Genomic DNA, 23,645 nt, shown 5'->3' on the forward strand with positions numbered 1-23,645 from the left:
GCAAAGAATTTTAGATGGGACGCACTACAGATTAGTCTCTCAGATATTTTTAATCAAATTTTTAATAAATTTTATTATAAGACAATTAAATTCTAACAATTATTATTATTATTTTGAGGGTTACTTGAAATTAGATTATTTTTTGAGTCTGTACGTGAAGTCTAAGTTTCTGTAGGAGCAGCGTCCGACTTGTAGTGGAGTTTAGGTGCCGTTGTTTGAATTCTTCGTAAAAAAGTAGGTATAGTTCCTGCAAGAGACTTCGATGTTTAAGTTAGCAAGGATTTTGAGTAGGTTTTTAGTAAATTAGGACTTAAACATATTTGAAGGATGTCAGTATATTCATAATAAAGAAGATAACCATAGTTTCATCTTTATAGGTGGAAAATTGTTTCTTGAAATTTGTTGAAATCTAACCTTATGAATGAGGTAGAGATAGTAGAAGAAATTTAGAAAAGATAGTTATTTAATCTGATAAATATGGATGAATTTCTGTTTCGCGTCTGACTTCTTAAAAGATTGGGTGGAAGATGTCGCTCTTGATAGAATTTTATCCTTAATGGACTGATTTTATTTTGGATCAGAATATGAATAATTATAAGACAAATTTGTCATTTTTTAAAATAATATAGGAACTGATCTATATAATAACAATAATTTTCAAAACTTTTAAAGAATAAACTTTTACTAGAGGGATTTGGATCCTCTAAAATTTGAATTTCATTTTAGAGAGTAAAATGTGATCTTTTACTCTCGAATAGTTTTTCTTTCATAGTTATTATTGGTCTCACTTATAAAATTAATTGCGAGAAATTACACTTTATTCTTTAAAGTGAAATTCAAACTTTAAAAGATTCAAATTTTTATCAGAAATTCAAGTATCTGATCTATAATTTTTTGAAAAACTAATTTGAGTATTTATTTTAAATTTTTTTTTACCGCATTATGAACTAATTAGGAGGCATTTACATTGTACGAGACAGGTCAATGGAGCCATCTCATAATTAGGTTAACCCATGCTGATGAAGAAGCAATACCAAATAAGTTGAAGGGTTTGACATGTCCAACAAGATAGATAGATGTATAGCAGGTTCTTGTTGGTGTACTTGTAATGTTATAAACTTATAATGCAACTTGTTTAGTGTCAATCGAGGAGGTTGAACTTTGATGATGAACATGAGCCAGCCCCACATCGAAACCGCTACTTGCCCCTCACCTACTAGTCTACTACCATGACCCATCCCATGTTTTTGACCACTTCCATCTGCACCTTTCGGACTCTATTAGCTGGCTTTCCTTCGCATTCAAACCTTGTTAACCAATCATGCATTCCAATTATTTGTACTTCAGTTTCTTTCTTTAAGCTCCCCTACAACCTTCAACTTCAATTCTGTACTGCCTCTGCAACATAAAAGTTAATCAACTTTACATATTGTATATCATTTACTAGTGATTCATGATAACATACAATAATAATTTGGTACATTGAATGATGTCTATGTGCGAAGATAATTACAAATCTTTGACAAGACTTAAAATTACTTAAAATTAAGGTTGTACATTTTTTAATTGTAGAAAAATTAAAATTAAAAATATGATTAAATTAAAAATATTGTCAAAGAATTTAAATATAATATCAGTTTTTGCTATACTTTTAAATATTATCAAAATTTCATAACCACACACATAATTCACCTAATAATTAACCTAATAATTAACATCCATATACTCAACACAATTTAGTGAACGAGAGTTTGTTGGTACTTTTTGTATGTAAGGCTGTATTTATTTATAGACACGGACACTGACATTGAGATAGAGATACAAAGACATAAAATCATGTTTCACAGAAAATATATTGACAGAGTTTAAGGTTAGTGTCTAGACTCTAAAGACATATAAATTAATATATTTTGTATCTATCCTAACATAAATAACATAGAAATACAAATAAGAAATAAGGTTTTTTTATTTTTCTTTTATTAATTTTATTAATTTTTATAATTGTATTTTTTATTATTATATTTTTTTAAATTTTTTGAATAAAAAAATGAGAATAAATTGAACATTTATAATTTATTCTAATTTATTACTAAATATAATAAAAGAACACTAATTTTTATATCTTTATCTTTTATATATTGTTTTCAGTGTCTTATCTTATTATATTCTCGTAACCAAACGCAGCCTAAATATCAACTACTTTGAATATATTATAATGCCACTAGAATGCTCTGTTTTCGTTACAGAGGATTGGATTGGACTCCTTTAATTAACTTCAACTAGAATGACACTGTTTTTTCTCCCCCACATTTCCGGTTATGCAAATGCATGTTGCTTCTAGGTCAATTTCAACTAGAATTAATCTCCAAATATGTAAACTCACTAATGGCTGTCTCTAAGATTGATCCTTTGCTTATTGCTCATACTTGCATCTCTGTTTGATATAAGAATCACATTAAATAAGAATGTTGTACTGCATGGATAACTCTTATGTAGACCTAATTAAATATGAATGTTTCAATGTGACAGTAAGTTTGAACAATGTTAACTGTTTTTAAACTCCTAAATTTGACGATGCTGTAAAAATTCCAAGTCTTAAAATGTGAAGGGGCCAAAGATATTAGGTAGCATTAGTCTATTTCAAATTAAATTGGATTTGGCATGGCGAATCACATCGCAACAGCTACATTATCTAGTTACTAAACTTGTCATATTAATTAGTGACAACCTAATGTGTGATTTACCAAACTCCGTGTGACCTCACTCACTCATCCCCCATTCTCGATCAGTCATATATAGCAGAATAATCATGGCCCATATAAACAACCTATTCAGCCATAAAAGCCATAATCTTTGCACTCCATGCTGACTCATCACATTTGCCATTGTTATGTCATCAACCAAGTACAGACCTCAACGACGTTACAAAACAAATGAGACCGATACTCATATCAAAATGTCTTTGTATGAAATTTATAGTTAAGATGTTAACATATATTATGTTAAAAAGAAAAGTATAGGTACACAATAAAAATACTAAATAATGTGAACAATGGATATATCTGATGTTGACTAAATGTACGGATGATTATTCTAATATTAAGATTTAGGTAGGTAATTTTTTATTTTATTGAACTAATTTTAAAGCTCATTATTCACATTATTCATAAAAGTCATTATCTACCTAGCAAAGTTCTATGTTAAATAGTTTCGTATGAGTAATTATGTGTGCACGCGAGAAATGTGGATGTGCCTCATTTTGAATGTGCAATATTTATTTAGAAGTCAGAACGATATTAGCATAAGATGGAACAGAAACCACACTTAAAAGTGATGAATACATACAAAACAAAAAGTCATCTTATTGTTATATTGATGCTGTTTGGAGACTCATAAGATCAGATCACTTACAAAGCTAAATATGAAATGCACATATATAACTGGAAATTTCTACTGTATGCACTATGCACAAGTTTAATTCATCTCATTGCATTGGTTTATTTTATAAACTAAAGTGTTGGACCTATGTACAACATTCATTGCATGGCCATTCTGACTAGTTTTGTTTTTTATTATTTATAACCGTACCACCACAGGCTTGTTACAGCTGTAAACAATTTCCTCATAATATTAATGGTTTTGTTGGATAGTTAACTATTTTTTAATTAACAATCAGCCATACAGAATAGATACACAATTATTAAAAGAGACGAAAAATAAAAGTGAAAAAGTATTGAAAAAATAAGTTAGTTTTTCATCTTTTTCTAATATTAATATTGAGTCACTTTAAACCAATTTAGATTGTTCTAATAATTAATTTACTAGTCTACTTATATAAATATCACAAATTTAATTTTATCTTATATATACAATAATTTATTGATTAACGATAAATTTTTAAATAAAATTCAGATTCACAATAAATTCAAGAAACGAAAAAAATATTGAACCACTTTTTCAACCAAAAATCATAAACCTCTTACACCAGTCAAGACCCATTATCCCTGTTTCAATATCGAAAATATGTAATAACAAAAATATTAGTTAAAAATTATTAAAATTTATTATTTTTAAATTTTATTTAATTCATTCTTGGATCCGGCAAAGCCAATAATGAAAAATGTTCCAAACTCTGCGCCTTTCGTACCCTTCGGACCCCTCACCTCTGGGGAATTTTGTTGGCTACCCATATTCCATTGTCCAAACAGTGATGGCATTTTTCGGTTTTATTAATACTATATCAACATATCGTATAACATAATTTGTTAGAACATATTTTAAATAAAGTCCAATCTCATTGTTTAAAATAAATTTACATAAAATTAAAGGAATTATTAAGAAAATATTGCACACATTTCATTATCTAGCTATCAACGTTTATTTTTCAATTTTCATTTATCCTTTTGTTTTTGGATAGCTTTTCCAATATTTTCTTTTTATTTTGTTTATTAGAGGTAGATACTATCACTTCGTGTCCATATTTTTAAGAAAAAGTATAGAAAGTCAACTACAACATAAGCCAACTCAAATTAATTCTTTGTATTTTTAGTTTTAAAATTCAAAAAATTAAAATAGTGAAGAGTTATTTTTGCTTTTTTATAATAAACCTTCTATTTTTTAACTAGTTGGCTTTAGTTGGCTACTATTAGTTAATTTTCTAGTGCAACCGCATTCGTAATGTCATTTTCAATTAGATTTTACTAGGTAGACAATGACTTTATGAATAATAAGTTTTAAAATTGACCTAATAAAGTAAAAATATACTACACCCTTAAATTATCTACCTAAATATTAATATTAGGATAATCATCTACACACCTAGTGATGAATTGAATATCCAATATATCAATTGTTTACATTGTTTAATATTTTCATTATCTACCTGTACTTTTTTTTCAATTTAAAAATATAAAAGAATTTGAAACATCCACTATTATTTTTTTTCTCTTCTTAATTTTTATTCATCCATTGTTTTGTTGGCCGTTATAATTGAAAAAATTTTAATTGCTTTAAAAACTGCTTAGAAATACTACTATCAGTATAAATCATATTTATAACAATATTTTTCAGACTTAAAATAACAATATTATATATTCACTCAATATTTTCTATACCATATATTAGTCCGTCAACATCCTCAAAACTCAACCCCTTGAATATTTATCCATAATGCAACCAACTAAATTATTATTTTCTATGGATCACTTTCATTATGGCATTACAAAATATACTCTAGTCTTTCAGCTGTCAACCATGCATGAATTGGCTTATGAAAGGCAAGTCCAAAACGGGGAAATAAAGACATTTTAGACGAATATTTATATAATTAATTTGAGCCATTGTCTGTAAACAAATGTTGGAGGATAAGGATAAGGTGATATTCATATTCATTCTATCAAGCCTAGACATATAGGCTTGCATATTTTAATCCTTTGGCAAACTAATCCCAAGGCTGTTTAATTTTGTCTGACACTGAGTGATAATATATATACCTATTTGAAATTATTTTAGCTATTAATATCCAGAATATATAGACAAAAAAAAGTTTTGGAAAAAACAAGAGTAAGATCCTAGATCCCCCAAAAAATTATTCGGGGATGTCTAGTGAGTTTGTGTTTATAAAAATTGAATGTAGACATTTGAAGTGTTGCATTTGATAATTAAGATATTTAATACAACAGAGAGATAAAAAATACAAATTTACCTTAGCTTGTTATTTATATATTTACATTTCAATATAGATTATGTTCTAATTAAGGTTAACGATGATATTGTATTCGTGGCAGAAATAATGACTGATAAAAACAGTTGAAATTAGTAAGACCTTAGCTTTTTTGGTGAAGCAATACTCGGCCAATGCAATAAGATGATAAAAGGTATTTACAAACAGGCACTCCCAAAATCAAAATAATCGTTTTTGTTATGCCTCAAATTATTACAAACAGATCATATCCAAATAGCATTCATTGTCTTTTGTATTTAGCCTCTTAATTTGTTTTGGGTAAAACATATTTTTGCCCTTAAAATTTATTAAAATTTTTTAAAATAATATTAAGTTTTATTTTATTTTATTTTTATTCTAAAAATTTTTTATTTGTTTTAAATATATTTTTAATAATTAAATTTTAAAAAATTTAAAATTAATCCAATAATAATACATGATAAATATATTTAATTAACTTGTGTTAAATACTGTTTTTATGAAATTTTTTTAAATTAGTCATAATTTTTTTAAAAAATTAGTGGTTAGAAACAAATTATGTAATTGACTAATTGCACTAATTCTGACGTTTTCAACTGAAACTCAAACATACCATACATTTTGGATAACTTGACTTGGGGCCAAGCCTTTCTAATGCATGACGCCACCTGCTATAAGCAGTTGTTGACTTGTTTTGTTTCGTGTATGTATGGTATAAGTATTACAATGAAGTTTTTTAAGAGTCAACATTTTGAGTGTCAAAAAAAAAAATGAATGATTACTAACTTAAATAAAAAATAAAAATAAATAAAAACAATAAAAAAATATGGGTTATCTAATATGTTCTATAACAATAGAGATTCTTCAGTCTTGACAAAAAAGAAAAGGTTCGGCTTCTCTTATACTTTAGAGTTTAGATTCTCCTAGTATCCCTATTTAATTATCAGAAAACTATTGTTAAGACAACATGTTTTTTTTAATTTTGGTTACGTATTCCATTAGAAAAACAATATTTGTAACCAATTTGGGTTGGTCGAGTAATCAGCTCATTCGTCCGTTTAAGCAAGTGTCGGGGTTCGAATCCCACCTTATGCATACAGCAACCCATTGGTCAGTGATGGACCCTTAAATGAAGCTCAGCGACAGATTAATCCTTGACCTGTCGGGTTGGGGGATACTGTGAAAAATAAAAAAAATAAAAAAACAATATTTGTAATATTTTATATTTTATAATATAAAAGAAAAACTTTTATCTATTTATTTTTTATTAATTAGTTTTAATATTAATATATATATATATATATAGAAAGACATACACAACACCGATGAGATATATAACTAACGGCAGAATTAGAACATGGATAAGAATTAATTTTGTAAAAAAAACTAAATAAAAATTTTAAAAGATGCTAAACTGAAATCTCTATACAATTTATAGAAAGAAATTGAAGTACGGAAAATTTATAAAAACATTATTAGAATGTCAACTTTTTTAATATAAAAATAAAAAATTAATTAATAATAATTCAAATATATAACAAATTTATATAAAATAAAAAAATTATCATCTAATTTTGTTAGCTTGTCGTGAATAAGACACCGTCTTTCATGTGTATAATACAATAAATTTTTTCGAAAATGAATCCTCTCAATTTTTTAGTATTTTACTAATTGCTTCTTTCTTTCTTTCATTTTTTAGTATTTTTTGGTGTTTTTTATTTTTCAAAACTAAAAAACTAAAGAAAAGAAAATCAACTGTTTACAGGACATATTTGCTGCTGGAATGGATACCTCAGGAGCAACATTAGAATGGGCCATGTCAGAAATGATGAAGAATCCAAGAGTGATGGCAAAGTTACAAGCCGAATTAAGGGAAGCACTTAAAGGAAAGAAAACAATTCATGAAAGTGATATTGAAGAACTAAGTTACTTGAAGCTAGTGGTGAAGGAGACACTAAGGTTACACTGTCCAACTCCATTGTTGATCCCTAGAGAATGCACTGAAGCAACCAACATTCAGGGGTATGATATACCAGTGAAGACGAGAGTGATGGTGAACGTGTGGGCAATTGGAAGAGATCCCCAATACTGGCATGATGCTGAGAGTTTCATACCTGAAAGATTTGAAGATAGTTCATTGGATTACAAAGGGAATAACTTTGAGTATTTACCATTTGGGGGAGGAAGAAGAATCTGTCCTGGTATGAATTTTGGTGTGGCCAGCATTACACTTCCTTTGGCTCTCTTACTTTACCATTTCAATTGGCAACTCCCCGATGGCATGAAGCCTGAAGATCTCGACATGACTGAAGTCCCTGGCTTGGCCATTGCAAGAAAACATCCCTTGTGCGTCATTGCCACTCCTTATCAACCATAACTTCTTCATCGTCATATTCTCATCTTGTTTTTTGTTCCAGTTACCCACATTCATAATTGAATACCATGGTATTCTAGTTAAATATGTAATATAATAATAAGAACTCAGCTAAATATGTATCTTGAAGAGTCTTGTATGAACAATACTCTTCAACAGAAATTATGCAGAGAAGTGTAAACTACACTAAGAAATTATGCGTCATTCCCACTCTTTATGATCCATAATTTCATCATCATATTCTCAACTAGTTTTTGGTTTTCTCCAGGACCACCATTTATAGGCTAAATCTCTGTAATAATGGTCCATGAGATTCACAGTTTTTATTATTTTAGTCTTTTAAATTTAAAATTGATTATATTAGTGTTCGAGATCTAACTTCATATATCATATTAGTCTATGTATTCTTTTTGGCATTGAGTTAATGAATAGAATACTAAATAAGCTCTACCTTGTCACACTAGATATAGGAGTAAATGATGATATTTTATTTTGGTACTTAATTAAGGCAAAAATATGATCAATATAATGCTTAGAGTTAAATCTTAAAGATTAGTATAATAAATTTTAAATTTAAAGGACTAAATCGATACAAATTATAAATTTAAAAGACCACTTTAAAAATTTAGTCTCATTTACATCATGATATTGTAGTCCAATAATAATAATAAGTACTTAGTGTTTAACATACAAAACTTGTTAAGGTTATTAATTAAAAAAATTTATATACGAAAGAGAATAAAGATTTATTAATAATAATAATGATTAATATTTATGTTTTATGGACTATATGTTAAATAATTAAATTTTTGTTATTTGTGTTTTGGCTTCTTTGTAATGGAATATAAGAGAGGCTCTAGTACTAGCAACTAGCAAGTTGTTACCCTTCTCATGGTTATGTTTGCATGAAAATGTACATTACAAAGCTAGACTGCCGACCTCCGGGCCCGAAGAAGTTTTATAAAGCCTCCGCGGGCAGGGAAGAGAGTTTGGCATTGAAGAGATTTTGACACAGTGACTTGAGCTTCAAGAAACACAGAGAGCTCGAACAAGATCGGAAAATTAGCAGTCGGAGTTTTGTGATTGAATGAAAAACAGAAACTTGCATTACTCAAAGGAGGTGATGCACAAAGTATTCATATCAGAATTCTAACTAATCTAAGTTCACACCCTTAGCACATTATATATATTGGCTGAACTCAACTGACTACCCTTTCCTAAAACAGAAACATAACCTCTCTAAGCTAACAGTTAATTAATCTTGTTTTTCTTGCTCAACTAATTAATTCTTGAACAATTTCTTTTTCTACACTTGTCTTCACCAAAACCATAAGAACAAATTATGGGAGTCACTCACACAAAGACGTTTAAAACGTCTTTTTTTAAAAATATTTTTTTAATAATTAAAATTTAATCTATATAATTGATTAAATTATGTTATTTTATTCAAAATTAGACCAAATAAATCGATTTGACCGGAAAATTGATAAACAAAATCTTGAATTAATCTAAATTAATATTTTTTTATAAAAATGATTATAATATCCTTATTATAAAAAATACTTAAAATATGTCTATATATATATATATATTTTAAAAACTCTAAATCATAACTCTTCTCTTCTCTTTATGCCGTCATAGATAGAATTTAGGATTTTTAAAATTAATAACTATAATAAAAGTATTTTAGTCATTTTTTATAATAAGAATATTATAGTCATTTATTATAAAAATAAATATTAATTTAGATCAGTTTAAAATTTGATTTATTAATTTTTTAGTCAAATAGGTTTGTTTAGTCTAATTTTAACAAAAATAATACAACTTGATAGATTATATAGGTGAAATTTTAATTATTAAAAAATATTTAAAAAAAATATTTTAAGCGTCTTTACGTGAATAATTCTCACAAATTATAGTCTCTCTCCTAACCAAAAGAAGGTGATGAACAAATTTTTGTTGTACTCTTATTACAAATTGATTTAATATTATTCAAATGAAAAACTACATGATATATCTTTAAGATGAAAAATATAAAATTATTATCATTGCTTTAAGCTTTAAACTTAATTTACTACAAATCAAACTTTCTAATTAAATCGTTATTCCTATACGTGTTACTTTCTTCTTGGCTAGTCAATATATAGCTATAGCCCCCATAGCCATCTACTAGTAGCTATTGTAAATATAACCTTTTGAATTTTCACCTATTTTTCTTCTCCAAAGTCCTAATATATCCTTATGGTATAAATGGAAAAGGAAGAAAAAAGACCCCACTGCTAAACTTAGCAATACCAGAAAAATTGATAGTCAAATCCGTTTGAAAAGTATACCGTCTGATATAGTCATATAGATTTAATAATGGTTCTTAATGAAAAATGAAACAAGAAAAAGTATAAGGAATCAACAGCTAAAAACTAAATAAAATTATATTAATTTATATTAATAATTAATTAATTTAAAAATTTTTAAATTTAAAATTTAAAAAATTTAAAATTGATTAACTAAATCTAATTAAAATTTATAAAAAAATTTTTCTTTTCACAGTAATAGTGATGTGAAAAGTTGTATTCATATTTTTTTGGTTTTTTATATTCTTCTGGAAATTTCTTGACTATGATCTAATTCCTTCCATAGAACGTGTCCCTTTTGTGTTTGGACACGCTCTTTTTTGAGTTTTCATCATATTGTATGAAGAGATTTTATCTTGTACACAATTATTTTTTTTTGAAATAAAGGAAGCTCAACACATTAAAGTAGAGCATACATAAAAAAGAGCATAGACATACATAGCAACACCCAAAGTACACTACTCTCCTGACAATCCAGGACTGCCAACAGCCTCACACCGGATCCCTCCCCACACCACTCTGTGAAACTTAACATCGTCCTTGTTTGAATTACCTCAATGCTTGTCCTGGTATTATTGAAGATCCGTGCATTACGTTTCAATCATATGTTCCATATCATTGCAAAGAATGCTGTCATCCACACCTTCTGCCCTTGTTGTCTATTTTGCATACCACGCCAACTCTCAAACATCTCTTTAATGGTTTCAGGAATGATCCACTCCCGCCGAAACAACCGCACCCAATTACACCACACCTGCCAAGTTACCTCACATCGAAGAAATAGATGTTCAGCCGATTCGATTACCTTGGTACACAACACACAATTGCTATCACTCTGAATGTTAACTCCGAGTTTAGTCAACCTCTCCTTGATGTTAACTCTACCTACTAGCACAAACCACCAAAAAAGCTCAAGTACAAAGCCTTTCCAAAGTGTACTTGTAAAGCTATAGCTTGTAATCTTAAAGTGTACACATTGTTTTAGGACATTAAGTGCCATTTTGATAAACTATACACGTGATCTTAGCTAAAAGGAGTCTTTAAACAATTATAAAAATATAAAAAAAACATAAAAAAATAGCTTAATACTTAACAAAAGAAACATTTAATTATATTTTAGCAAAAATAATTAAATATCTATAAAATTTAAAAAAATATAAAATTTTAAAAAATAGAGACATTTATATTTGCAATTCAAAAAAATTCGAAAAATATATAAAAAAATATTCATTTAATATGAAAAAGAAACATTCTGATACTTAACAGAAGAAATATCCATATATATTAACTCGTAGAAATTTTGGATTCATCCAAAAATATTTGGCTGATTTTTTGCTAATACCCTTTGTTCACTTACGAGAAATCATTGCATATTGCATCAACTAACATGTCATCTGCAACACATATTAATGTTTTCAATTAAAAAAAATTAAAAAATTAAAAAAAATTATTAATAATAATCTTAACTTCAACACAGCAGTTGAATTATCTGGTTATGTTCAGGATTTATTCCATAAATAAGACCCTTCATCTATATAGAAACGAACACATGAGATCCAACTATCTAAAGTAACATGGAATCTGAATCCTACTTCTTATTAGTGCTTATTATCATTATATTCTTACTGTTAATGCTCATCATGCATGTTCTTAATTATAACCTCACCCAGAAACTGCCACCTGGCCCAAGAAAGTTACCCATCATTGGGAACCTTCACCAGCTTGCAGCAGCAGGTTCACTTCCACACCGTTCTTTCAGAGAACTAGCCAAAAAATATGGACCCATCATGCACCTCAAGCTCGGTGAAAACCCTACGGTGGTTATATCCTCCCCGGAGCTTGCCATGGAGATACTCAAAACCCATGACTCGTGTTTTCTGAAGCGCCCACGTATTCTTGCTGCTGAGAGTTTCAGCTTTGGTTCTTCAGATATTGCTTTCGCTCCGTGCGGTGAAATGTGGAGACAACTGAGAAAGATATGTACGTTGGAGCTTCTAAGTGTTGAAAGGGTTCGGTCTCTCTCTCGTGTCAGAGAAGAAGAGTCAGCGAAATTCATCGAATCGATTCGGGAGTCCTCAGGTTCAGCAGTGAATCTCAAAACCATGATTTTTTCGTTGATAAGTGCTTCTGTTTTCAGATCTGCATTTGGAAAGATACCCGAAGACAAGAATGAGATTGACGAGTTTATAAGTCTGATAAGGAAGGCCATAGAAATGGGGAGTGGGTTTTATTTGGGTGATTTGTTTCCTTCCGTCAAGCCTCTGTATTATGTGACTGGGATGAAGTTCAAACTGGGGAGGATGAAGAAGAAGCTTGAGAAGATCTTCGACAACATAATTACGGAGCATCAGCACAAGCAAGTGAACGTTGGTAGTGATAATCCAAAGGAGGAGGAAGATCTTGTTGATGTTCTTTTGAGACTCCACAAAAATAGCAGTACTACTCACCAGTTTCACATAACAACCAACACCATCAAAGCTGTGATTATGGTTAGTTAGTAAAGGTTTAATTATCCTGTAATTTCGTCAAGTTTACAATTAGATCTTAATACTTTTTTCCTTTCGATTCTGTGTTAAAGATCTAATTAGGTACATAAAAATGGTTTGTTTATTGTTCAGGACATATTTGCTGCTGGAACTGATACTTCAGCATCAACGTTAGAATGGGCTATGTCTGAAATGGTTAGGAATCCAAGAGTGATGGCGAAGTCACAAGCGGAGGTAAGAGAAGCATTTAGAGGAAAGCAAAGAATCCATGAAAGTGATGTGGATAAACTAAGTTACTTAAAGTCAGTGATGAAAGAAACACTGAGGTTACATCCACCTACACCTTTGTTGATCCCTAGAGAATGCACAGAGAGAAACACGATTGGAGGGTATGAAATAGGTGTGGGGACAAGAGTAATGGTGAACGCGTGGGCCATGGGAAGAGACCCAGAGTATTGGCATGATGCAGAGAAGTTTATCCCAGAGAGGTTTGATGGCAATTGTTCTATTGGTTTCAGAGGGACTAGCTTTGAGTATTTACCATTTGGTGCTGGAAGGAGAATATGCCCTGGCATAGCATTTGGTTTAGCCACCATTATGTTCCCTTTGGCTCTCTTACTCTATCACTTCAACTGGGAACTCCCTGGTGCCATCAAACCTGAGGATTTGGACATGACTGAACACTTTGGATTAGCAATGGAAAGGAAAAATGACTTGTGCTTGATTCCTTCTCTTGTTATGTAATAAATAAGAACCAAGTTTATATCCGTGGTCAAGAAATAAAATATTTAGAATAAAGTCATAAACCATCAGCCTTCGGAGATTCTAAATCGATAGTTCTGGTTTTCAATAAATTTTTAGAATTATTCTGATAGTATACTCAATATTTTTTAAAATATTTAATAAAATATTTTTTGTTGAATATACTCAAATATTTATTATTGAACTTTTTTTTTGTTTTCTACCGTATCTCCCAACTAGACAAGTTAAGGATTAATTCGCCGCGGTATTGAACTCCATTTAAGAATTTACTGCTAGCTAATGGGTTGCTGCATGCATAAGGCACAATTCAAACTCTTAAACAGATTAGTGAGTTAACTACTAGACCAATCCAACCATCGTGGTTATTAACTTATTATTGAACTTCTTTTGTTCTTTATTTGTTGGACTTTGATGTGGCCCGGTAGTAAAGTCAAGGCTAACAAAATTTTTAAAAAAAAGGTAAAATGGTTCTAAATTAATCCAATCCTATCACAGAGACACACCCAGTGTTTTGTTCCAAGTCCACAAAAAAAAAAAAAAAAAAAAAAAAAACACACTCAGTGTCTTGTTCCAGATGCGCGCACACCAGGTGTTTGATTCTTTGCCTCACCCAGTTAATGACCATGCGGTTCAGGATCTTGTTCTTCTGCAAGGTTAACCTCGCCAACAGGTTAACCCTGCAATTGCAACAAGTTCGTTCCTATGCCCGCAATCCCTTTCCCAACAGAGTCTCTCACTACCTCTACCGTGCCAAGCTCATTGACTCCATTCGACTCTCTCTGCGCTCGAACAACCCCAACTCACTCTCCACTCTCCTGAACGATCGTCTTCTTGATTCCTTCGTTATCACTCAGGCCCTGCGTTCTGCTCCTTCCGCCGACTCTGCTTTCTCTTTTCTCAATGCCCTTCAGGAAAGTCCCCGTTTTTCGCATACCCAACGCACCCTTCATGCTCTTGCTACTGTTCTTGCCAAGTCTGGTCGAACCTCTGAGCTCAACTCCCTCATTGATGCTATTCGTGCCAAACAGTTCGGCAATGTTAAGATCAGCTTCATGAATCTCATGAACTGGCATGCTGCTGCTGGGGACCTTGATTCTGTTCTTGCTGTTTGGGATGAGTATAGGCTTGCCAACAACCGTGTCTGCACTGAGTCTTATAACATTGTCATGGCTCTTTCTGCGCAAATGGGGAAGGACTATGAAGTTGTAAGATCATTCTATAGGATGATTGATGAAGGATTGCTTCCTAATTGCAGAAGCTATAGTATAGTAATTGAGCACCTTGTAAAATCTGGAAAAGTATTGGAAGCATTGGAGGTTTTTAAAATGCTGCCTTCAATGAGGATCAAACGCACTTTGAAACAGTACACTGTTCTGATTGACTGTTTCATTGCCTGCAAACGGTTTGATGAAGTGAAAACCTTGCTTGATGAAATGCAAATTGATGGTATACTGCCAAGTCGAGCAATGTGTTTGTTGCTTCAGAAGATGCAGGAGGAAGGATTTCTCAAAGAGAGTGTCTTATTGTTCAGGGAAACTCTGCAAGATGAAAGAATAAAGAATGTGATATATTCTGTAGAAAGATATGTTGATGATGAGGAAGAGGATGAAGATGAAAATGTAAGCCATGCTAGTCAATGTGATCATACTGATGAGGTTCAGTTAAAACCATGGATGGATCCACATGCTTTGGCTAGTGCCTTACAGAATTGGAGTCCTGATGAGGTATCGGCACTTGAGGGTGCAAACTTTGTGTGGACAACCAGGTTGGTCTGCAAGATACTTAGAAGTTTCAAGTCACCAGAAACCGCATGGAATTTCTTCTGTTGGGTTGCTTGTCAACCAGGTTTCACGCATGATATATACACAGTACAAAGAATTATGACCCTTCTAGCACGCCATGGTCGTACTGAATTGGTTGATAGGCTCATCTCCAAAATCAGAATGGAGGAAATGAGACTGCCATTCAGCACCATCAGGCTAATCATCGACTTTTATGGGATTTCAAAAAATGCTGATGCTGCTCTAAAGGTTTTCAATGATGTTCGAATACTTTGTGGGCCCATATCAAAATCTAATCTGATGCTTTTGTATTCTTCTCTCTTAAGAACATTAACCAAATGTGGAAGGAATTCCGATGCCCTGGATATACTCGATCAGATGATCTTGAATGATATTTGCCCTGATATGCAAACTTTTTCAGGACTAATGCACTATTTTTCGAACCTTGGGGATATAAAAACAGTGCAGAGACTCTTTGCAATGGTTAGGCAGTGTGGTGTGGAGCCAGATGCTTATCTCTATAAGGTGCTTATCCAAGGTTACTGCAAGTCAAAAAGAGCTGCACTAGCATGGAGGCTATTTGAAGATATGAGGAATTCAGGTCTGATGCCTGATTCTGCCACAAAAGAATTGCTAGTGAAAAGCCTCTGGAAAGAAGGGAGACGAAGAGAAGCTGCAGCTATTGAAGAGAGTTGTGAGGAAGTAAATGTGGTACTTCCGCATGCATTGCGTGGTCATGAATGGACTGTCAGCTCTGCTGATCTCTCAAAAGTTTATAATCTTTATTCCGATTGTTTTCCTTCAAATGGTGGCTAGAGTTATAGACGGGGTCTGATATGATAGATTTTTGGTTTCTTCGTTTATCAAACTTCAGCACACACTCTAACAGGTATGAAACATACAGAATCCCTTAACTTGGGATTTGAAGGGAGGAGGTGGTAAGGGATGCAAAATATTGTTTAAAATTTCAGTTTTCAGTAAATATTTGTGTTCTGCAAACTTGTTTTGACCAGAGCATCAGTTAATATTCAAAAGTGAGCCCTTGTTGTACTGGCTAGTGTAGGTTTCTTTGTATGTAATTACTTATTAGTCAAGTGCCTGAAATTAACTTTGCTTAATCATCATTAATGAATGACTAGTTGATATGTGGAGAACCACATTCAAACATGGTTGCTGACTTTTAAATTTGTAGTACATTATTTGTTGCAATTTTTATTGACGTTGATTATCATGTTGCAAGTTTCTTTTGCTTATCTTTCTCTAAACAGTAGTAGGTAGATTACAAAATCTCTTATTCTATTGTTTTCGATTAGATAGATGGAATCACGTATATGAACCGACACCGTGAAGCATGAAAGCCGCACTCAAATATTCAAGAAGCTATTTCAAAAAATATGAAACCAGGAAAAAAATGCAAGTGTAAAATAATGCTTATGAAAAATTGTATGCAGTGTAGGTAGTAATTCTTATAAAATTCATTTGACCCCAATCCTTTTAGCACGTATAAATCTTGTGGAGACACTACATTTTAAGGCGTGGTCTAGTGATAGATAGACATGGAATTGGCATCAGAATTTTCTCTTATGATATCTCAAATTGGAGATTCTTTGCAGAAAAGTTAAAAATGACCATCCTGGAATCTTCATTGGCATTTTATTATACTCTGCTGTGCGCATGAATAGCATACTATTGATATATGTAAAGTCAATGTTTTCCTTAACATATAATCTTAGACTTACTTGGGAATTTGATATCACTGCATAAATAATTAGGAATAGATATGGTAAAACAATATACCAATAACTCTTCTGTTAAACCAAAGGCTATTTTATTGACAAAGAATCCTCCATATCACCAAAAATCATGAGTGTCTTTGACTTCTGATAATAAAAGTTTCCTTTATGTTCTTTCCCTCCTACTCAACTTCAGAAAAATGGCTTTCTTTCTACCCTCTCTCTCAAGTAGTATTTTTCTTGCATTCATGTTGTTCTCCGTCACCAGCATCCCAACTCAATCACAACAGGTTAATGGAACAGACTTTTCATGCCCAGTGGATTCACCTTCATCCTGTGGAACATATGTGACATACATTGCTAAATCTCCAAACTTCTTGAGCCTTTCTAACATATCTGACATATTTGACACCAGCCCTTTATCCATTGCAAGAGCAAGTAACATAAAGAATGAGGGTGACAAGCTGGTTCCAGGCCAAGTCTTACTGATACCTGTCACTTGTGGTTGCACTCAAAACCAATCTTTCGCCAATATTACCTATGAGCTAAGGCAGGGTGATGTGTACGACATTGTCTCAAAAACAACATATGAGAATCTCACAAATTGGCGTGCTGTCAACAATTCAAACCCAGATTTGAATCCAGTTCTGCTGCCAATAGGTGTGAAAGTATTGTTCCCTTTATTCTGCAGGTGCCCTTCTAAGAAACAGTTACAGAAAGGGATAGAATATATGATCACCTATGTGTGGCAGAACAATGACAATGTTTCCTCTGTAGCAGCCAAGTTTGGTGCATCGCCGGTGGACATATTGTCCGAAAACAACTACGGTGGAAACTTCACAGCTGCAACCTATCTTCCGGTTTTAATTCCTGTGACGAAGTTGCCAGTTCTTACTCAACCCGAGGCTTCACATGGAAGAAAGAGAAGCATTCAAATCCCTGTTATAATTAGTATTAGCCTGGGGTTCACCCTTGTTGTTGCTGTTATAGTAATATCAATGGTTTATGCTTATCTTTATCAGAGAAAGAGGACTTTGAATAGGAGAGACTTATCTGCTGGGACAGCAGATAAGCTACTCTCTGGAGTTTCAGGCTACGTGAGTAAGCCAACCGTGTATGAAGCCAATGAGGTTATCAAAGCCACCATGAATCTCAGCGAACAGTGCAAGCTTGGGGGCACAGTTTACAAGGCCAAAATAGAAGGGCAGGTCTTGGCAGTGAAAAAAGTGAATCAAGTAGTTTCTGAGGAGCTGAATATTCTGCAGAAGGTGAATCATGGAAACCTGGTGAAACTGATGGGTGTATCTTCAGACAGTGATGGAAACCATTTCCTGGTTTATGAGTATGCTGATAACGGGTCCCTTGATGAGTGGCTCTTCTCCAAGTTGTCTTTGAAGGCCTCGCTTACATGGTATCAGAGGATTAACATAGCATTGGATGTTGCCATGGGTCTGCAATACTTGCATGAGCACACTTATCCAAGAATAGTCCATAGGGACATCACAACAAGTAACATCCTTCTTGACTCCAACTTCAAGGCCAAGATAGGGAACTTCTCCATGGTCAGAACTACTACGAATCCCATGATTTCCAAGATCGATGTCTTTGCTTTCGGGGTTGTTCTCATTGAGTTGCTGACAGGCAAGAAAGCCATGACAACAAAGGCAGATGGCGAGGTAGTAATGCTGTGGAAGGATATTAGGAAGATGTTTGAAGTGGAAGACGAAAAGGAAAAGGAGGAGTGTCTGAGAAGATGGATGGATCCTAAGCTAGAGTGCCTTTACCCTGTGGATTATGCTCTCAGCTTGGTCACGTTGGCCGCGAATTGCACGGCCGATGTATCATTGTCTAGACCAACCATGGCAGAAGTTGTTCTTGGCCTCTCCCTTCTCACTCAACCATCTCAAGCTGCACTAGAGAGATCATTGACTTCTTCTGCGTTGGAAGCAGAGGTTACTCATGTGGCTACTCCCATAGCAGCACGTTAATTGGTGACGAAAGTAATTCAGTTTCTCAGGTTCAAGAGAGTGTTTTCTTCACATGACTATTGCCTATAAGCTTTGTTAATAAGTGTCCAAGTTTATTGTCGCTTTAAAGTTTCTTTGTTTCATCCCTTATATTCTTTATCTGTTTGTAGTCGAGGAATGACTGCTTATTTCTCTCAAGTTGACATATATGATATATATAACAAAAAGAATATTTTGAATTTCTTTTCTCGTAATCAATAGCTAGCGGCTAGCCACGTTAATAACAACTATCTGTGTTTTTTGAACTAGTAATTTTTAGCTTTGATTACATTGTTTGGTTCACATAATTAAACACTATTAGAAAGTTAGAACGATGTAAATTTGTTACTGAATGTCAAGAATCCATTTCAAGTCATTGTAATACAATGCCACATGCTCAACATTGAACATGTTTAAGACATGTCTTACATTTCCTTGAAGACAGATATATGAAATAAATTCTTATTCAAGCATTTCATCCATCTATATAACATACATGCTTATATCTAAAGAAACCTTGCTAAACACACGCACTGACGAACTAAAAAGTCTATATAGCACATTGATAAATGACATAGAGGCCATTATTAACACATCAAAAGCTTTGGGATGCTGAGATGCTCACTGAGGTTTCCCAGTTCAATGAAGAGTTCAATATTCTGGACAGAGATGCAACAATCTCCTGCATCTGTGGTCTATTTTCTGGCTCTTTCTCTACACAATTATGAATCATTCCAATCACAACCATAGCAAGTTCTGATGGATAATTCCCATGAAGAGAAGCATACATAAACTCCTTCACCCTCTCCTTGCCACTTTCCTCACTAAGAATAATACTCAAAGCATTTGAAAAACCCTTATTGTTATTGTCATCTTCATTCAAGATTTCAGCAACCTCTTTTCCAGTGAGGATTTCTAGCACCAGAACTCCAAATGCATACACATCAATCTTTGTGGATACAACACCATTCTCCAAATACTCAGGAGCCATGTAACCCCTTGTCCCTACAATATGCCTTGTCATTGGAAATTGACCATTCTCTCCTTCCACAGACCTTGCAAGGCTAAAGTTTGCAACCTTTGCCCTTAACTCACTGTCCAAAAGAATGTTGCTACACTTGAGATCCTTGTGAATATATGAAGGAGAAGTGAAGCTGTGAAGATAGTCAAGTCCTGTAGCCACATCCAAAGCAATCTGAATCCTCTGCCTGCAACTTAGAAACTTGCCATCAACGTTGTCCATGTAGATCCATTCACTCAAGGCTCCATTAGCAGCATACTCATAAACAAGATACCTGTGTTGTTGCACCGGAACAGGCACATGCATTAGATTATGATACGATATATAATTGCAGCAATTTTATCCATAAAAAGTAGTATGCTTAAGAGACAAGTTACCATTGGCCTTGGTAGAAGCTGACACCGGAGAGGCGTATAACATTGGAATGGTTGACTTTATTCAGAACTTGAATCTCCTTTGAGATATCTCCTTCTACCTTCTTGATTGCAGCAAGATCACCATTGATAACTCCGCGATAAACCGATCCTTTGATCAAGCAACTTGTGCTAAAGTTATCCGTTGCACGCTGCAGTTCCTCAAAATCATACACCTTAAAAGATTGAGCTATGCTAGCTATGATCTCTGACAATTTTCCAGATTCTTGCTCCATTATCTTCCCTTGTGGTTTCTCAATTGCCTCAAAACTCTTAGAAACTGCAACAACCTCTTGTTTCCTTTTAGTTTTGCGAGTGTGTGTGAAGAAAATGACAGCACAAGTAACAAATATTAAGGCAAAGGCACCAACAACTCCAACAACAACATAAACCCATGTTTTCTTTGAGCTTTTATCTGTTGAACTAGAATCAGAAGAAGAAGGTGATTGAGATGATGGCGAAGAAGTTCGAAGTTTGAGGGGCTTATCATGAAGAGGGACTAGAATAGTGGTAAAGGGATAGATGAAAGAACTCATAGTAAGGGAATTAGCATCAAGAGTGATCTGAGTAGTGATATTGAACATTTGACTAATGAAAGAAACAGAATCACCCCAATCAACAAGGTAACTCAAGAGGTACCTAACACCTTTGAGAGTTTGATTCTTTGTGGGACAAGCACATCTAAGAGGAACAGCAAGTTGTCTTCCAGGGTATAGGTTAGAAAGGTTAGCATTCTGGTGCATCATAGCTTGACACGTGGTGAGTCCTTGGAAGGTGTTGTTGGCAATTAAGAAGTAGGTTTCAGCATTGTGGTAAACATAGGATGTGTTTGATTGGTAATACTCGGAGGCACAGGAGCAGTTAACGGGAACAATGACAAGCGTGTTTGGTTCGAAGGTGTCGTTTAAAGAAACGGAGTTGATGAGAGCGAGTTGTGAAGGGTCAGAGTTTAACAGAGAAGAGATTGTAGAGACAGAACTGTAGAGTGGTTGGGATCTGAATGTGAGGTAAGCTTGGCAACTGTGGTTTAAACCGTTGCAAGTGTAGCCTCGGATTGATTTTGCGTTACCCCTTCGAGGACATGCTACTGTCCCTAAACCAATGTAAGGTTGCTGTCCCTTGATCAGAGACAAGTTGGTGATGGTGATGATGATGATGAAGAGGAAAAAGAGCCGCATTATTGCAGAGGACTTGAATTGAAGGAAGGACACAAATTGAGGATATAGATAGTTGCAGAGACCGGAGAGGAGAGGATTAAATTGAGTAGTGTCTGGTTACTGTTTTTCTTCTTCAAATATGATGGAGCCACTCATCTCGAAAATTGATACAGATGAAAAAAGATAATATACAGTAAAAACTAAAGTGCAGTCAACTTCACGTAAAATTAATAACAATTAAGAATTATTAAATAAAAATTTAGTCAAATTATTTGACGGTTCTTAACTATTAATTTTACGTGAAGCTAATTGTACCTGAATTTTCACCATAATTAATATATATATATATATATATATATATATATATATTTAATACTCTTCTTTAAGTAAAATCTTTTTTTAATTTATTTGATTTTTGTATAATTTTTATATTTATTTTATATTATTTTTTTACTTTAAAATTCATCAATAATTGAACTCTAAATTTTTTAGACTTAAAGTTTTGATACTATATTATGAAATTACTCGTTCTAACAACTTAAACAAATAAAAAGAGATAACATAAATGATTATATTTCTAACAAAAAAAATATTTTAATTATTTGATTCAATAATGGTCATAGTTTAAAAGGAACACAACTTCGGAGAAGATACATTTAGTCTAGTGATAGCTTCTTGAGGTTGAATAAGAGGTTAAAATATTCTGCATCTGGTTGAATTTAGGCATTGTTTATGACCAAATATCGTCATTCGGATACATATGTATCTCAAATTCTCAACGCATGCTTGCATTGCAAGTCTTCTCGTTTACTTGACTCTATGCCTTATCACTTTGTAGGATTAAGGATTATTATTCTATTCAAACTAAATAAACACTGTGTTATACTACACGAAATGTCTTTTGTGATATAGGTCAAGGTTCAAATAATTTAATCTTATTCATATTTACAATGATGCAACATTGTATATATCATATGAAAAAAAGGAAAAATTATAGATAACTAACAATATTTTTAAACAATGTGTAAATAATGTGAATTAATAGAGTTAAAAAAATAAATTAATCTTAAATTTAATTAGTAGCATTAAATTAAAATAAATATATTTTTATTTAATTAGTAGTTATTCATGTTGTTTAAGATGATCATTATTTATCATATAAAAAAGAAAAGTATATAGAACTAACTAATAATTAGCCAAGAATGGAACAACATAATTAATTATAATTAGTTTTATTAATTTATAATTTAATTTGTTTGTTAAATTATTGTTGACCACGTTAGAGTTAGGAAAGAATCACGGAACAGATGCTTTGATCATTCATTAGTTGATTCTATATAATTAATTATGTTTTATTAATGCATAACACATGAAACATAGAAATCATATCCAAAACCATTACAAGAAAAAGAAACATCCATGTGCCTATTAATAGTAACATTCGGTTATCAATTGGTTGATTCTTGGCTTATATAAAGTTGGTTCCTAACATTGTTGTATAAAAAAAAATGTGTAATTGATTGGCGGTGCAGTAAACAACTAAGTGCTGGAGCTTGATTAGTAACTATAGTTCAATAAATAACTATAGCAATGGACATTAATTATTAATTACTGCACAACTCAAACGAGTGTACCTCATGATACTTCAAACGAATTTTGTTATTGAGACGTCCATATCGAAATTTTATTTCATTAACCAAAGCGGAGGTCACATTTCAGTTACATACTTTTCATCAAACAAATATAATAATATAATCACTTCATTTCATAACTACTCTAGAAAACAATACTAAAAGGAATCCAAGTCAACACGCTACATCGGAATTTGGCTATTTTTTATGAAAAAAATATTAGTATAGT

The 23,645-nt window shown here is 32.4% G+C and overlaps 5 protein-coding genes across 5 annotated transcripts; 4 read left to right on the forward strand and 1 right to left on the reverse strand.

Moving 5' to 3' along the window:
* Positions 1-7,436: 7,436 nt before the first annotated feature.
* On the forward strand, positions 7,437-8,279 carry LOC112800647 (premnaspirodiene oxygenase-like; the record flags this gene model as incomplete). The annotated part of the gene is made up of 1 exon (XM_025843000.3): positions 7,437-8,279. A coding segment is annotated over one exon (642 nt), but the record flags the coding sequence as incomplete, so codon positions are not given.
* Positions 8,280-11,791: 3,512 nt separating this feature from the next.
* Positions 11,792-13,742, forward strand: LOC112800648 (cytochrome P450 71D8). The gene is made up of 2 exons (XM_025843001.2): positions 11,792-12,915; positions 13,045-13,742. The coding sequence occupies exons 1-2, from the start codon at positions 12,001-12,003 to the stop codon at positions 13,654-13,656; spliced, it is 1,527 nt and encodes a 508-aa protein (XP_025698786.1). The 5' UTR covers positions 11,792-12,000; the 3' UTR covers positions 13,657-13,742.
* Positions 13,743-14,084: 342 nt separating this feature from the next.
* On the forward strand, positions 14,085-16,622 carry LOC112800649 (pentatricopeptide repeat-containing protein At5g66631). The gene has a single exon (XM_025843002.3). The coding sequence runs from the start codon at positions 14,292-14,294 to the stop codon at positions 16,269-16,271; it is 1,980 nt and encodes a 659-aa protein (XP_025698787.1). The 5' UTR covers positions 14,085-14,291; the 3' UTR covers positions 16,272-16,622.
* Positions 16,623-17,170: 548 nt separating this feature from the next.
* On the forward strand, positions 17,171-19,284 carry LOC112800650 (serine/threonine receptor-like kinase NFP). The gene has a single exon (XM_025843003.3). The coding sequence runs from the start codon at positions 17,389-17,391 to the stop codon at positions 19,174-19,176; it is 1,788 nt and encodes a 595-aa protein (XP_025698788.1). The 5' UTR covers positions 17,171-17,388; the 3' UTR covers positions 19,177-19,284.
* Positions 19,285-19,535: 251 nt separating this feature from the next.
* LOC112800651 (lysM domain receptor-like kinase 4) lies at positions 19,536-21,944 on the reverse strand. Its single transcript, XM_025843004.3, has 2 exons — positions 20,593-21,944; positions 19,536-20,489 (listed from the first exon to the last, which is right to left on the reverse strand). The coding sequence occupies exons 1-2, from the start codon at positions 21,804-21,806 to the stop codon at positions 19,790-19,792; spliced, it is 1,914 nt and encodes a 637-aa protein (XP_025698789.1). The 5' UTR covers positions 21,807-21,944; the 3' UTR covers positions 19,536-19,789.
* Positions 21,945-23,645: the final 1,701 nt, after the last annotated feature.

This window comes from Arachis hypogaea, chromosome 5 (genome assembly GCF_003086295.3).
Source record: "Arachis hypogaea cultivar Tifrunner chromosome 5, arahy.Tifrunner.gnm2.J5K5, whole genome shotgun sequence".
NCBI classification, from domain to species: Eukaryota; Viridiplantae; Streptophyta; class Magnoliopsida; order Fabales; family Fabaceae; genus Arachis; species Arachis hypogaea.

Coding starts and splice junctions, on each gene's coding strand:
- LOC112800648 (XM_025843001.2), top strand. CDS start 12,001: ATGGAATCTGAATCCTACTTCTTATTAGTGCTTATTATCATTATATTC. Junction 12,916..13,044: donor CCATCAAAGCTGTGATTATG/GTTAGTTAGTAA, acceptor TTTATTGTTCAG/GACATATTTGCTGCTGGAAC.
- LOC112800651 (XM_025843004.3), bottom strand. CDS start 21,806: ATGCGGCTCTTTTTCCTCTTCATCATCATCATCACCATCACCAACTTG. Junction 20,490..20,592: donor AGCTTCTACCAAGGCCAATG/GTAACTTGTCTC, acceptor GCAACAACACAG/GTATCTTGTTTATGAGTATG.
- LOC112800650 (XM_025843003.3), top strand. CDS start 17,389: ATGGCTTTCTTTCTACCCTCTCTCTCAAGTAGTATTTTTCTTGCATTC.
- LOC112800649 (XM_025843002.3), top strand. CDS start 14,292: ATGACCATGCGGTTCAGGATCTTGTTCTTCTGCAAGGTTAACCTCGCC.